Source organism: Myotis brandtii, unplaced genomic scaffold, assembly GCF_000412655.1.
Source record: "Myotis brandtii unplaced genomic scaffold, ASM41265v1 scaffold7, whole genome shotgun sequence".
NCBI classification, from domain to species: Eukaryota; Metazoa; Chordata; class Mammalia; order Chiroptera; family Vespertilionidae; genus Myotis; species Myotis brandtii.
In genome coordinates this window covers 161,363-174,401 of record NW_005370740.1, presented here as the reverse complement: position 1 = coordinate 174,401, position 13,039 = coordinate 161,363, and the positions used below count along the sequence as shown (strand labels likewise).

The window sequence follows — 13,039 nt, the reverse complement described above, 5'->3', positions numbered from 1 at the left end:
TGTTTTTATAGTCACGACAGCATCTGCTTACATTTTGGCATCTTTGACAGAACACTCAAGGACTGAGTGTTAAAATCAACATTTTAGTTACAGTTGAGGCCATCTGCTCTTCACCTTTATTTAAATGCACACCAATTTAAGCGTCTTTACTGAAGTTAAAGGACAGGAGGATCTTACAGCACATAGCTATATGAGAAATATTGGATTCTCAAGATGATTTTTAGCTTAGTTACTTCTTCAGTAGCTTCTAGTGACCAAACTGTGGTGCCGGGGTTCATGTCCCAGCATCAAGAAGGGTTCAGGAATCTGGAAAAGGCTGTGCGTAGATGACATAGGAATCCAGAGACTAATAAAGAGGCCGGAGACTAGATATAATTTTGAAAGGCATTGGGGGTCAGAGGACCTTCAGCTGAAGGAACTGAAGAGTGTCCCTCCTTGTCTAGGACCCTTGCTTTTATTAACACAATTTGTCCTAAGGCAAGGTGGAGGTAATACACTTCAAAGGGTAAGGTTTCAAAGGGTACAGAAGCATTGTCAGTTTGGGGAATAGCCTACGGCTGTTCAGGTGTTTGGCCAGTAGGAGGCAATAACATGTAGATTAAGATGCCCTTTAACTGTCTGGCAGCCACAATCAGTTTCCTATTCGGGTTTGGGGAAATGCCTTTAGCCATTCCCAACAGGTGACTACATGTGTGACTCAACCCTGTTGAGTCCCCAAATTTCAGGTTAAAATTATGACATGCTGGAGTTGATCTACGGCATTGTGGACACTATATTCTGCAAACTATAGTACTTTTATGGTCACTGTTCAAGTAGCATTTTAAACTTATAATGTCTGCTATTCCATAGTGTTTGAATATCTCATATAAGTACCCAACAAGATGATTCCAAAATATCTTTGTTGTCAGGTAGTGTGCTCTTGACTGATAAAGAATGAGCGATGAAGCTGTCCCACTGTCTTTCTCCTTTGGTCATGATTTCTGTTACATTATGCTATGCAATAATTACTTCCTGAACACATACTGAAAGACGTGAACAAACTACTGGATGCTAGGCAGATTACTCAATTTGTGGGTTCCAAGGTAAAATAAAAGCATAGGGCTCCTTGTTAAAAATTATTAAGAATTCAAGATTGCAACAGGAGAGTATTAAACCAAGCCTGCGCTCTTCTGAACACTGGTTTCTGCAACTACACAGGTCCCACACTCATGAAATCAGCCTTAATTCCCAAACCATTGATAGCCTACATTTTGTTTGTTTCCCTGTTGATGACAGTTATATGGCATTGCCATTTTAAAAACTGGTTTTCCAGTCTGTAAATACTTCCTCAGTCAGATTTGCAAGAAGAGAATCCTGGCTGAATTCACCATTAATCCACCATGCTGTTAACTCTGGTTGTTTCTGCCTGTTCAGATTCCTGAAGTACATGATATAGAAGTAGCACATTTAGAATTATCACTGTTTTTGTGTGTGAGAACAGCAGAATATAATTCAGAAAAATTATTTTTAGGAATATATTTTACAGAGCAATGTTGTGCCTAGAATTTATAGTTTCGGCAACTCTCAAAAGCTGGGAGTTTCATTTCCAACAATTGAATTGAGTGACAACCCAGAGCCATCATTTGGACAAACATTCTTAGCCTCCAGAAATAGACTAAACACTAAAAAGAGCTGTGTGCTTGATTCATTTGTGTAGTTTCATTTTTGAACCTTGACTAATGAGAACAAACTGTGTTTTGGGTACCTTTTTTTTCAGGTTAAAAAATATCCTTTATTATACCTAAATTGCTTGGTATTTATTATTGCATTTTAAATATATTTTTGTCTGGAGTTTTTCCTCCTAATGATAATTTGAGGTAATGAAGTTGAAGTTGTGCTTTTAATTCATCTTTATAAGATATGCAGAATTTTCAAATATAATTTTATTTTCTCGAAAGACTCATGGCTTAATTGGGATTAAATAATTAAAACTCAAATACAATTCTAAAATATTACTTTGTTTAATAATATGAATGCTGGTTTACCAAACAATTTTACAAAGCATAGAAGTAATCTAATCTTTTTAAAAATTTATCTTTATCCCTAACCGGTTTGGCTCAGTGGATAGAGCAGGGGTCCTCAAACTACAGCCTACGGGCCACGTGCAAATACAAATATTTAAAAATGGGCAAATGACTTGAGTAGACATTTCTCCAAAGATATACAAATAGCCAATAAACACATGAAAAGATGTTCAACGTCACTAATCATTAGGGAAAAGCAAATCAAAACTACAATGAGAGCCTGGACAATGTGGCTCAGTGGTTGAGCTTCCACCTATAAACCAGGTCACGGTTCAATTCCTGCTCAGTGTACATGCCTGGATTGCAGGCTCCATCTCCAGTGTGGAGAATGCAGGAGACAGCTGATCAATGATTCTCTCTCATCACTGATGCTTCTATCTCTCTATCCCTCTCCCTTCCTCTCTGTAAAAAATCAATAAAATATATTTTTAAAAAATTTATCTTTATTGTTGAAAGTTTTATATATGTCCCTTTGTCCCCCCATTGCCCTTTCCCACCCCTCCCCTGCAAGCCTTCACCACTCACTGTCTGTGTCCTTGGGTTATGCATATACGCATATGAGTTCTCTGGTTGATCTCTTCTCTCCCTCCACCCTCCCCTGCCTTACCTCTGAAGTTCGACTGTCTGTTCAGTGCTTCTATGTCTCTGGGTCTATTTTTGTTCATCAGTTTATGTTGGTCATTAGATTAAACATATGAGTGAGATCATGTGATACTTATCTTTCTCTGACTGGCTTATTTTGATTAGCATAGTGCTCTCTTGGTCATTGATGGCGAACCTATGACATGCGTGTCAGAGGTGACACGCAAACTCAATTTTTTGGTTGAATTTTCTTTGTTAAATGGCATTTAAATATATAAAATAAATATCAGAATTTTAAGTGTTTTACTATGGTTGCAAATATCAAAAAATTTCTATCTGTGATACGGCACCAGAGTTAAGTTAGGGTTTTTTTAAATGCTGACACGCCAAGCTCAAAAGATTCGCCATCACTGTGAGTCTAGGTCCATCCATGCTGTTGCAAATGGTTACAGTTCTTTCTTTTTTAAAGGTGCATAGTATTCTATTGTACCATAGGTTTTTAATCCACTCATCTGCTGATGGGCACTTAGGCTGTTTCCAAATCTTAGCTATTGTAAATTGTGCTGCTGTGAATATAGGGGTGCATATATTCTTTCTGATGGGTGTTTTTGAGTTCTTGGGATATATTCCTAGAATTGGGATCACTGGGTCAAATGGGAGTTGCATTTTTAGTTTTTTGAGGAAACTCCATACTGTTCTCCATAGGGGCTGCACCAGTCTGCATTCCCACCAGCAGTGCATGAGGGTTCCTTTTTTTCCACACCCTCGCCAGCACTTGTCAATTGTTGATTTGTTGATGATAGCCATTCTGACAGGTGTGAGCTGGTACCACATTGTTGTTTTGATTTGCATCTCTTGGATGATTAGTGACTTTGAGCATGTTTTCATATGTCTCTTCGCTTTCTTAATGTCCTCTTTCGAAAAGTGTCTAGTTAAGTCCTTTGCCCATTTTTTGATTGGATTGTTTATCTTTTGTTAAGTTGTATAAGTTCCCTGTAAATTTTGGAGATTAAACCCTTATCAGAGATAACATTCAAATATGTTTTCTTCCATGCAGTGGGCTTTCTTGTTGTTTTGTAGATGGTTTCTTTTGCTGTGCAGAAGCTTTTTATTTTGATATAGTCCCATTTGTTTATTTTCTCCTTAGTTTCCATTGCCTTAGGAGTTGTATTGGTAAAGATATTGCTACGACAAATGCCTGCTATTTTGCTGCCTATGGCTTCTTCTAAGATTTTTATGGTTTCCCATCTTACGTTTAAGTCCTTTATCCATTTGGAGTTTATTTTAGTGTATGGTGTAAGTTGGTGGTCTAGTTCCATTTTTTGCAAGTATCTGTCCAATTTTCCCAACACCATTTATTGAAGAGGCTGTCTTGACTCCATTTTATGCTCTTGTCTCCTTTGTCAAATATTAATTGAGCATACTGGCTTATGTCGATTTCTGGGTTCTCTGTTCTGTTCCACTGCTCTATATGTCTATTCTTGTGCCAGTACCAGGCAGTTTGGAGAACAGTGGCTTTGTAGTATAGCTTAATATCTGGTATTGTGACCCCTCAAACATTGTTCTTTCTCAAAATTGCTGCAGCTATTCGGGGTCTTTTTTTATTTCAGATGAATTTTTGGAGAATTTGTTCTAGGTCTTTGAAGTATGCCGTTGGTATGTTAATGGGGATTGCATTGAATTCATAGATTGCATTGGGTAGTATGGGCATTTTAATGATGTTGATTCTACCAATCCTTGAACATGGTACATTCTTCCATTTGTGCATGTCTTCCTCTATCTCTTTTTTTTAGCGTCCTGAAATTTTCTGAGTACAGGTCCTTTATCTCCTTGTTTATTCCTAGGCATCTTAATTTTTTTTATTGCAATGGTAAATGGGATTGTTTTTAAATTTCTCTTTCTGTGAATTCATCATTGGTGTATAGAATAGCCAACTACTTCTGGGTGTTAATTTTGTATCTTGCTACATTGCCGAATTCATTTGTTAAGTCTAGTAGTTTTTTGATGAAGTCTTTGGGGTTTAAACTACAGAACAACCATCATTCAGAACCACCTGAAATCTGGCTGAATGGAAGTCCTACAAGTAGAGAATTAAAGAAGAAACCACATTGAGACTGATAGTAGGGGCAGAGGCACAGAAGGGGCTGGTTCAATACCCACATATGGCGTTTTTTAAATTAGGAGGGATATCTTGGCCAGGTAGGTCCCCCCATGAGGAGCAAGGGGTGCCAGACCCCTCAGCCCAGGGTATCAGTACCAGGAAGAGAAGTCCCTGTAACTTTTGGCTGTAAAACCTGCAGGAATGGTGGCTGAGTGACACACAGACTGCTGGAGACCCAGTCAGTTTCTGTCTTTTTTAAAAAAATATTTTTATTGATATTTAGAGAGAGAGAGGAAGGGAGAGGGACAGAGAGATAGTAACAATGATCAGCTGCCTCCTGCACACCCCCTCCCCGGGCATGTGCCTTGACCAGGAATCAAACCAGCGACTTCTTGGTTCATGGGTCAACACTCAACCACTGAGCAACACCGGCTGAGCTCAGGCAGTTACTCGTAAAGGGTCAGCACGTGGATATACTCGGACTTACTCCCTCTGAGCTTCAGCAATGAAGCAGCAGATTGAAAGGATCCAGGGACATATGGGGAGGAACTAAATTGTCTGGCATCAGGATAAGAACTGGCACAAGAACAAACATATAGACCAGTGGAACAGAACAGAGAACCCAGAAATCGACACAAACCATTACGCGCAATTAATATTTGACAAAGGAGGCAAGACCATACAATGGAGTCAAGACAGTCTCTTCAACAAATGGTATTGGGAAAACTGGACAGATACTTGCAAAAAAATGAAACTAGACAACCAACTTACACCATACACAAAAATAAGCTCAAAATGGATAAAGGACTTAAACATAAGATGGGAAACCAAAAAAATCTTAGAAGAAGCCATAGGCAACAAAATAGCACACATTTGTCGTAGCAGTATCTTTACTGATACAGCTCCTAGGACAATGGAAAATAAAGAGAAAATAAACAAATGGGACTACATCAAAATAAAAAGCTTCTGCACAACAAAAGAAACCAACAACAAAACAACAAGACCGCCCACTGCATGTGAGAACATATTTGCGAATGTTATCTCCAATAACGGTTTAACCTCCAACATTTACAAGGACTCATACAACTTAACAAAAGGAAGACAAACAACCCAATCAAAAAATGGGTAAAGGACCTAAGTACATACTTTTCAAAAGACATTAAGAAAGCCAAGAGACATATGAAAACATGCTCAAAGTCACTAATCATCCGAGAGATGCAAATCAAAACAACAATGAGGTACCATCTCACACCTGTCAGAGCGGCTATCATCAACAAATCAACAAATGACAAGTGCTGGAGAGGATGCCGAGAAAAAGGAACCCTCATGCGCTGCTGGTGGGAATGCAGACTGGTGCAGGCACTTTGGAAAACAGTATGGTATTACCTCAAAAAATTAAAAATGGAACTGCCATTTGACCCAGTAATACCACTTCTTGGAATATATCCCAAGAAACAGAAACAACCAATCAAAAAAAGGAATTCTTACCATTTGCAACAGCATGGATGGATCTGGAGAGCATTATGCTAAGTGAATTAAGCCAGTTCGTGAAAGAAAAATACCACATGATCTCATTCATTTATGGATAATAAAGAACATTACAAACTGTTGAACAAAAATAGACAGAGGCAAAGAAGCATCGAGCTGTCTGTCAAACTACAGCGGGAAGGTAGGGGAGGTTTGGGAGGGTAAGAAATCAACTGAAGGACTTGTATGCATGCACATAAGCACAACCAATTGACGCAAGACACTGGGGGCAGGGGGACGAGGACAAGTACCGGGAGGTAGGGGAGGCCGGGGGAGGTCAGTAGGGAAAAAAAAGAGAGACATGTACCCCTATTTGTAATACCTTAAACAATAAAATTTTTTAAAAAACACAATATATTTGCAAATATAAAATTCTTTTTAAGAATAAAATCAGTTGATAGTCTAATGGGAGATCCCTTGTAGGCAACTTTCTCTCTCTCTGGCAGCCTTTAAGATTCTTACGTTGTCATTGTTGTTTGCCAATTTAATTATGATGTGTCTTGGTGTCAGTCCCAAACAAGATGAACCCAATGGGGGTGGTTTCTTTTTCTCCCCTTTTCTTTCAAATGGGATTTATTTCTGTCTTCCCATTTTTACTCCCCATTGTTCCTTTGTGGTTGTTTCTATGTATTAGATCAAACTTCTATGTCACCCAGATTTTTTGAGTTTGTTTTATGTAGTAGATGTTTTGTGGGACCCAGTGATGCAATCTCTCAGGTCTTCTGGGCTGGTTATTCTAGGGATGCCCCCTACTTGGGATATTTGGGTTCTCTTGGTGTAGTTGGGTCTTGAGTGTTATTGTCCTGTTCATGGGTTGAGTCTCCTCTCACAGTGTCTGGTTATGTGGTTCACTGTTTACAACATTGACCGAACTGCACAAAATACAACTTGACAAGACACAACTTCAAGGGCACAATACACGAATGTACTCAACACCAATAACCCCAATAAAAGTGACCACCAGAGATAAGAGAATTAGGAGAGAAAAAAAGAAATCAAAATTATATCGAGAAAAGAAGAAAAAAGGTAAGAGAGAAAAGAAAAAGAAGAAAAAAGGAAGGGGAGAAATATATATGGGGAGAAAACACCACAAAACAAACAAATATGCCAAAAAATGCAAACAACAAATACCCAGAAAAGGGGTTTAGGGACAGAATCTGTAGAGGCAGAGCTTATATACAGAAAGTAAGGTTATGAAATTGAATGAATAAGGGAAGGATTATGGTTCAGTATAGAGGATGTAGAAAGAGAATAAGTGGTTAAGAAGAAAAAGTAAAAAACAAAAAAATCAGTAAGTTAAAAAATAAGATAAAACAGAATTTTAAAAAAATTTTCTATCTATATATTCACCTATTTTCAGAAAAGGAGAATAGAGGAGAGAGAAGATAGGCTTGGGTTTAGTGAGTGAAACTAATTAAGCAATTAGCAGAAGAAAGTAAGGGAGGAGAGGAAAAACAAAAGCATAAAAAAGTTGGCTAGTGAAGAAAGAGAAAAGGGAAGGGTGCATGGACTTGGAGCAGGGAGAGAAAATTAGATATATGAGTAAGCCAACAGAGACTACAATAATAATACATCAATAAAAAGATAAAGGTCAATTTTTAACAAGGGGTAAAAAGAAAGGAGATAGAAAAACTAAAGTGGGGACAGAAAAAGAGAAACAGGATGAAAAAGGGAGAAGTAAGAAAGAAAAGGTTGGAAAAAATGAAAAAATAAGATAAAATAAAATAATGATAAAAAATAAAAATAGAATGAAGAAAAATAATACAAAAATATAATTTTTTAAAAAAATAAGAGGTAAGAAATAAAAAAGTAAAGTGTCATTAGCTTCAGCTGAGTTTTAATGTCCCATGGGGGCTGGTTTAAGACCCCACTCTACTGTTCTGCCTACCACGTCTCAGTTTCCTGTTAGGTAGTTAGCACCATGTTGAAGTTCCAAGCGATCCACAGCTCCTTTCTGTTTGTGTCTATCTCCACAGCCTTGGTTGTAAGCAGGCAGGACTAATCTGCTGGCTTTGTTTGTCTGCCTGCTATCAGTCTTAATTACTCAAGCATCTATTTCTGACACGGGCTTTAGGTGGGGATGTTGCGGTATTGGTTTCCAGGGCCAACCGGTCCCCCAACCTAGTCCCCAAGGTCTCCCTGGGGCTATTCAGAGTTTTTGTTTTTTTCTGCAAAGCTTGAGGCTGGATGCGGCTGCACTAGTTTCCCTGCAGCTGCTAGGAGGGGCTGATTCTTAAGGAGAAAAATGGCTGCTTAGGTTTGGAGGGTCTGGAATGTGTCAGTGCCAGATTCCTGGTCACCTTTCCCTGTCCTGCTCTTCTCCACATCCTCCCCCCAGCATCCACAAAACTGCACCTCCATCTGCATTACAGCCTTGGTGAGTGTTTGTAATTGAAAGATCCTATGAACTGGGTTTAGTGAATAAAAGCAAGGAAAATACAGACTCAAAACAACTGTGATACTGTGAGTTTTTCCCTCCCTCCTCCTGATCCGCATGGCTTAGGCAGTTCTTCAGGCTGTCTTTCTGGGCACAGCTTCCCGCCGTTGTGGACTTAGATCTAGATTCCCCAGCCACCAACAGCCCTGTGCACCTCCCTTCCACAGTTGGGTGTTACTCATGTCCCCAAGGGATGTGGGCTTGGTGCAGTGCTGGTTCCTTCTGAACCCTCTTGTCCCAGTGGTCACGCATCTCTCTCTCCAGCCCAGATCCCCAATCCTACCATTCTCCAGGCATCCTCTGTCCTTACTGGCCAAGGATTGTCTCACCAGTTGTATTTGATTAGCCAATTGCAGGTGTATGTTATTTGATTTAGTTGTTCCTTCTATCTGCTCAGTGAGAAGGCGCAGGACATGTCCGCCTATTCAGCTGCCATTTTGAAACTCCCAAACTAAGCCCTTTCCTTTCTTTATTGAACGCCCACTATGCACTACGCAGAGTGTATTGGAAGCAGTTGAAAATACACAGTGCCCATAGTTGGATGTCAGTTTAGACGCTAAGACTCTGTCTGAGATGTGCATTCAGGAGATTTAGTGCCCTTTGAATTAATGACTAAGAGGGGTGAGCAAAGCAGGGATGGGAGGAAGGAAGAGGTGACTTGCCAGACAATTGCAACAGAGGCCTCAGAAGATCTTAAGGGGAACTCTGGAGCTGGATGACTGACCCTTTGGAGCTATTTTACCTTGAAGCAAGGTGTTAAAGACTTTATATCTGCTCCTTGTTTGGTCACTGAATAGGGATCGAGCCAGCTTTTCTAGCTGAGAGACTCAGGTGGGAACTCTGTACCACTAACACTCCCCTCCACCTGGGGAATGGTGTCTGTCCTGCAGGAGTCTGAAGGGTGCACTCACTCACAGAAGAGACAGCTCTTCCCCACATCCTATATAATAAAGAGGTAATGTGCAAATTGACTGTCACGCTCTCGCACAAGATGGCTGCCCCCATGTGGTCAAAAGATGGCCGCCACAAGATGGCCAGCAGGGGAGGGCAGTTGTAGGTGATCAGGCCAGCAGGGGAGGGCAGTTGGGGGCAGTCGGGCCAGCAGGGGAGGGCATTTGGGGGCGATCAGGCCTGCAGGGGAGGGCAGTTGGGAGCGACTGGGCCTGCAGGGGAGGGCAGTTAGGGGCGACCAGGCCTGCAGGGGAGGACAGTTGGGGGCAATCGGGCTGGCAGGGGAGGGCAGTTGGGGGCAATCGGGCCAGCAGGGGAGCAGATAGGCGTTGATCAGGCTGGCAGGGGAGTGGTTAAGGGTGATCAGGCTGGCAGGCAGAAGCGGTTAGAGGCAATCAGACAGGCAGGCAGGCGAGCAGTTGGGAGCCAGCAATCCTGGATTGCGAGAGGGGATTGAGCCTAAACTGGCAGTCAGACATCCCCCGAGGGGTTCCAGGATGGAGAGGGTGCAGGCTGGGCTGAGGGACACCCTCCCCTACACCCATTGCATGAATTTTGTGCACCGGGCCTCTAGTTAGAATATGATGAATCAAATATTTTAATAGCTTTGTGTGCAAAGTGTCTGAGGGGAACCAGGACAGGCTTTCCAGTCTTACCCTAAAAACAAAAGGCCAAAGTGAGAAGCAATACGCATTTTTTCTTTTTGTTTGTGATCAAATAACAGCTGTTCAGGAAGCTCTGATTCAGGGGGCAACCCAATTAATATTCTGATTAGGACACAGAGGCAAGGGATATGCATGAGAAAGGGAAGGAAAGGCAGTTTTATTGGTGCAGATAGGCTAATCTTCTGTCACTAATGCTAAACAATGTTTTAAATTTTGGTCTGGTAGCCATCAGGCCCTTAGTCATAATACTGCTTTCTTGTTATCTTTGCAAACAATTCTTTGAGATACACTGTTGCTTTAGTCCCAGTCCAAAGGTTATTTTGCAAACATTCCAAAGGTTTGAGGCATAAGACCTGCATAGCAGTTCTTCTGGCATGGCAGCTCCGACTTCATTTTAAAGCCGCTCTCCTTATTATTTGTTTATACCAGGAAGTCAAGGGTATGGAGAGAAAGGGGAGTGATTGTGAGAAGCTTTTAGGCAGTAGAATTGACAGACCTCAGTTTTTTTGGGCCTGGGAAGGAGGGGCAAGGGGACATCAGTCTTCTGATCTCAATGCTTGGTGAATATTGTGCCATTTGCCAGAAGGGCGAACCTTGGTGGGGAGTGGTTGGTGGAAGAAAATGGGGCATTCCTCACATGTGGGACAAGGAGAGTGGGTGTGTAGCCTGGTTCTCATTTCTAGCCCTAGAGCTTTGTGAGCCAGTCTTTCCATACATCTCCCTCCAAGACTTGGCTCCTTGGAAACAGAACTGATCACATGAATGTGCTTTTCCCTTTGCTTACCCTTAACTGTCTGTCGTGTATTTTCGCAGAAGTCCCACCAAGGCTGACTCATGAGAGCGCTTCCCAGAAGTGAGGTCATGCAGTGCTGAAGAACTGCCAGCCAAGGGCCTGGAGATTTTGGAGTGATCACTAATGGGCAAGGTGTTTGGGTTCCTAAAGAAATTTGCCAATCAGTCCTGGCTGAGTCTCAACATTTCTCAGCAGACCCTGTTGAGAAGAAGCAAGAGAACAGCAACATGAAGAAGAGGGAGCAGCTACCAAAACACTTGGATGCCTGGAACTGCCCTCAGGGTCATTACCTCCCTCCCATTTTTCAATTTTTGACTATTTAGAAACATTTTGTTTACTCACTATACTCTGAAGCAGTAGAACTTTGTGGTTAATGACTCCCGATCCCTTGTGACACCATTTCTGCATTTTTAAATGGGAATAACCATAGTACTGAGAGCATACAGTTGTTGAGAGAATAAATGAGATAATCTGTGGAAACTTCTTTAGATCACATAGTAGCAGTTACTTCCTGTCTTTACTGTTGTACCTGTGTGCAAGTATGTCTAGAGGCAAGTGCTTCTGCTGATTCAGGAGTGTATATCTGTGATTACCTGCTACCCTGGATTTTTACATTCTTATTGCCCTATCTCATGTACACCAAAGCCCTTTCCACAGGGATCCTGATATTAGTGGTACTTGCTCCCTCTTTTTTTTTAAACCCACCCCCAAAGATTTGCTTTCACTGATTGAGAGAGAGAGAGAGAGAGAGAGAGAGAGATCAGTTGTCTCTCCTATGCACCCTGACTGGGGATGAAGCCCACAACATGGTATGTGCCTTCACTGGGAATTGAACCCACAACCTTTAGGTGAACAGGATAAAGCTCTAACCAACCAGACCACCCTCTTAAATTATTCACCTTTATGGGGTCTGTGGAACCCAAGGCTGTGTTTAGAAAGGCTATGTTTGGTTGCAAGATGGTTAGAGAAATGCCATCTTTTGGTTGTCTCATAAGTTCCTTTTGGCTTCCAGCCCCTGGAGGTGAATTTAGATGAGTGGATTTCTCCCAAAGCTTTCTTCTGATTTCTCCAACCATGAGGTGGGAACTGGGTAGGGCTTTTCCACTGGAATCCAAAATTACTCTTATCCCTGAGCCCTGTAGATGCCCATTATGACTCAACTCTGGCAGGAACTCATAATTCTCCCAGGTACACTTTCTGTAATCTTTATCACTTTTCCTTTTCTCATACAACAATGGCTTGTACTACACATTTGACAATAAGTAATACAACTCTTGTGACATCTCTCTTTCCTAAAGGATGACTAAACTTTTATTACTATTTTACTTTTCAGAGTTCATGCTTTATCTCTTCTCCCCAATTATTTTGTAAGCTCCCTAGTGATTTCTTTGTGCCTCTGAGAATACTTTGTAGGATTTCATGTCCTTAAGTAGATTCCAGAAAAAAGTATGACTTCTGTTAAATCCCTTAGCTAGTCCTTGTCCTCAGTATTTTTTCTCTTTTCCTTACAGGCCCAGTTGGTTTACACAACATTGGACAGACCTGTTGCCTTAACTCCCTGATCCAGGTATTGATTATGAACATGGGTTTCACTCAGATACTGAAGAGGTAAGACTGTTATTCAGGCTATAAACATGTATAATCCTTTATGTTTTCAAATATTCAGTTATTCACAGTGACTTAAAGTTTTTTAGAATAATTTTTAAAATTTTTCAATTACAGTTGACATTCAATATTTTATTAAGGTATACAATATAGGGACTAGACATTTATATAACTTACCAAGTGATCAGCCTGATAAGTCTAGTACCCACCTGACACCATACATAGTTATTACAATACTAGAGGCCCGGTGCACAAAAATTTGTGCACTTGGGAGGGTCCCCAAGCCCGGCCTGTGCCCTCTCGCAGTCTGGGACC

General features: G+C 41.0%; 1 protein-coding gene across 1 annotated transcript in view; it reads left to right on the top strand.

The window, feature by feature from the left end:
- The first annotated feature begins 11,143 nt into the window (after window positions 1-11,143).
- USP18 (ubiquitin specific peptidase 18) overlaps window positions 11,144-13,039 on the top strand; it is a 50,217-nt gene continuing 48,321 nt past the window's right edge. Inside the window, exons 1-2 of the mRNA XM_014529934.1 lie at window positions 11,144-11,401; window positions 12,631-12,727. Coding sequence (XP_014385420.1) covers window positions 11,347-11,401; window positions 12,631-12,727 — 152 coding nt within the window. The 5' untranslated portion in view covers window positions 11,144-11,346. The remainder of the gene's footprint in view (window positions 11,402-12,630; window positions 12,728-13,039) is intronic.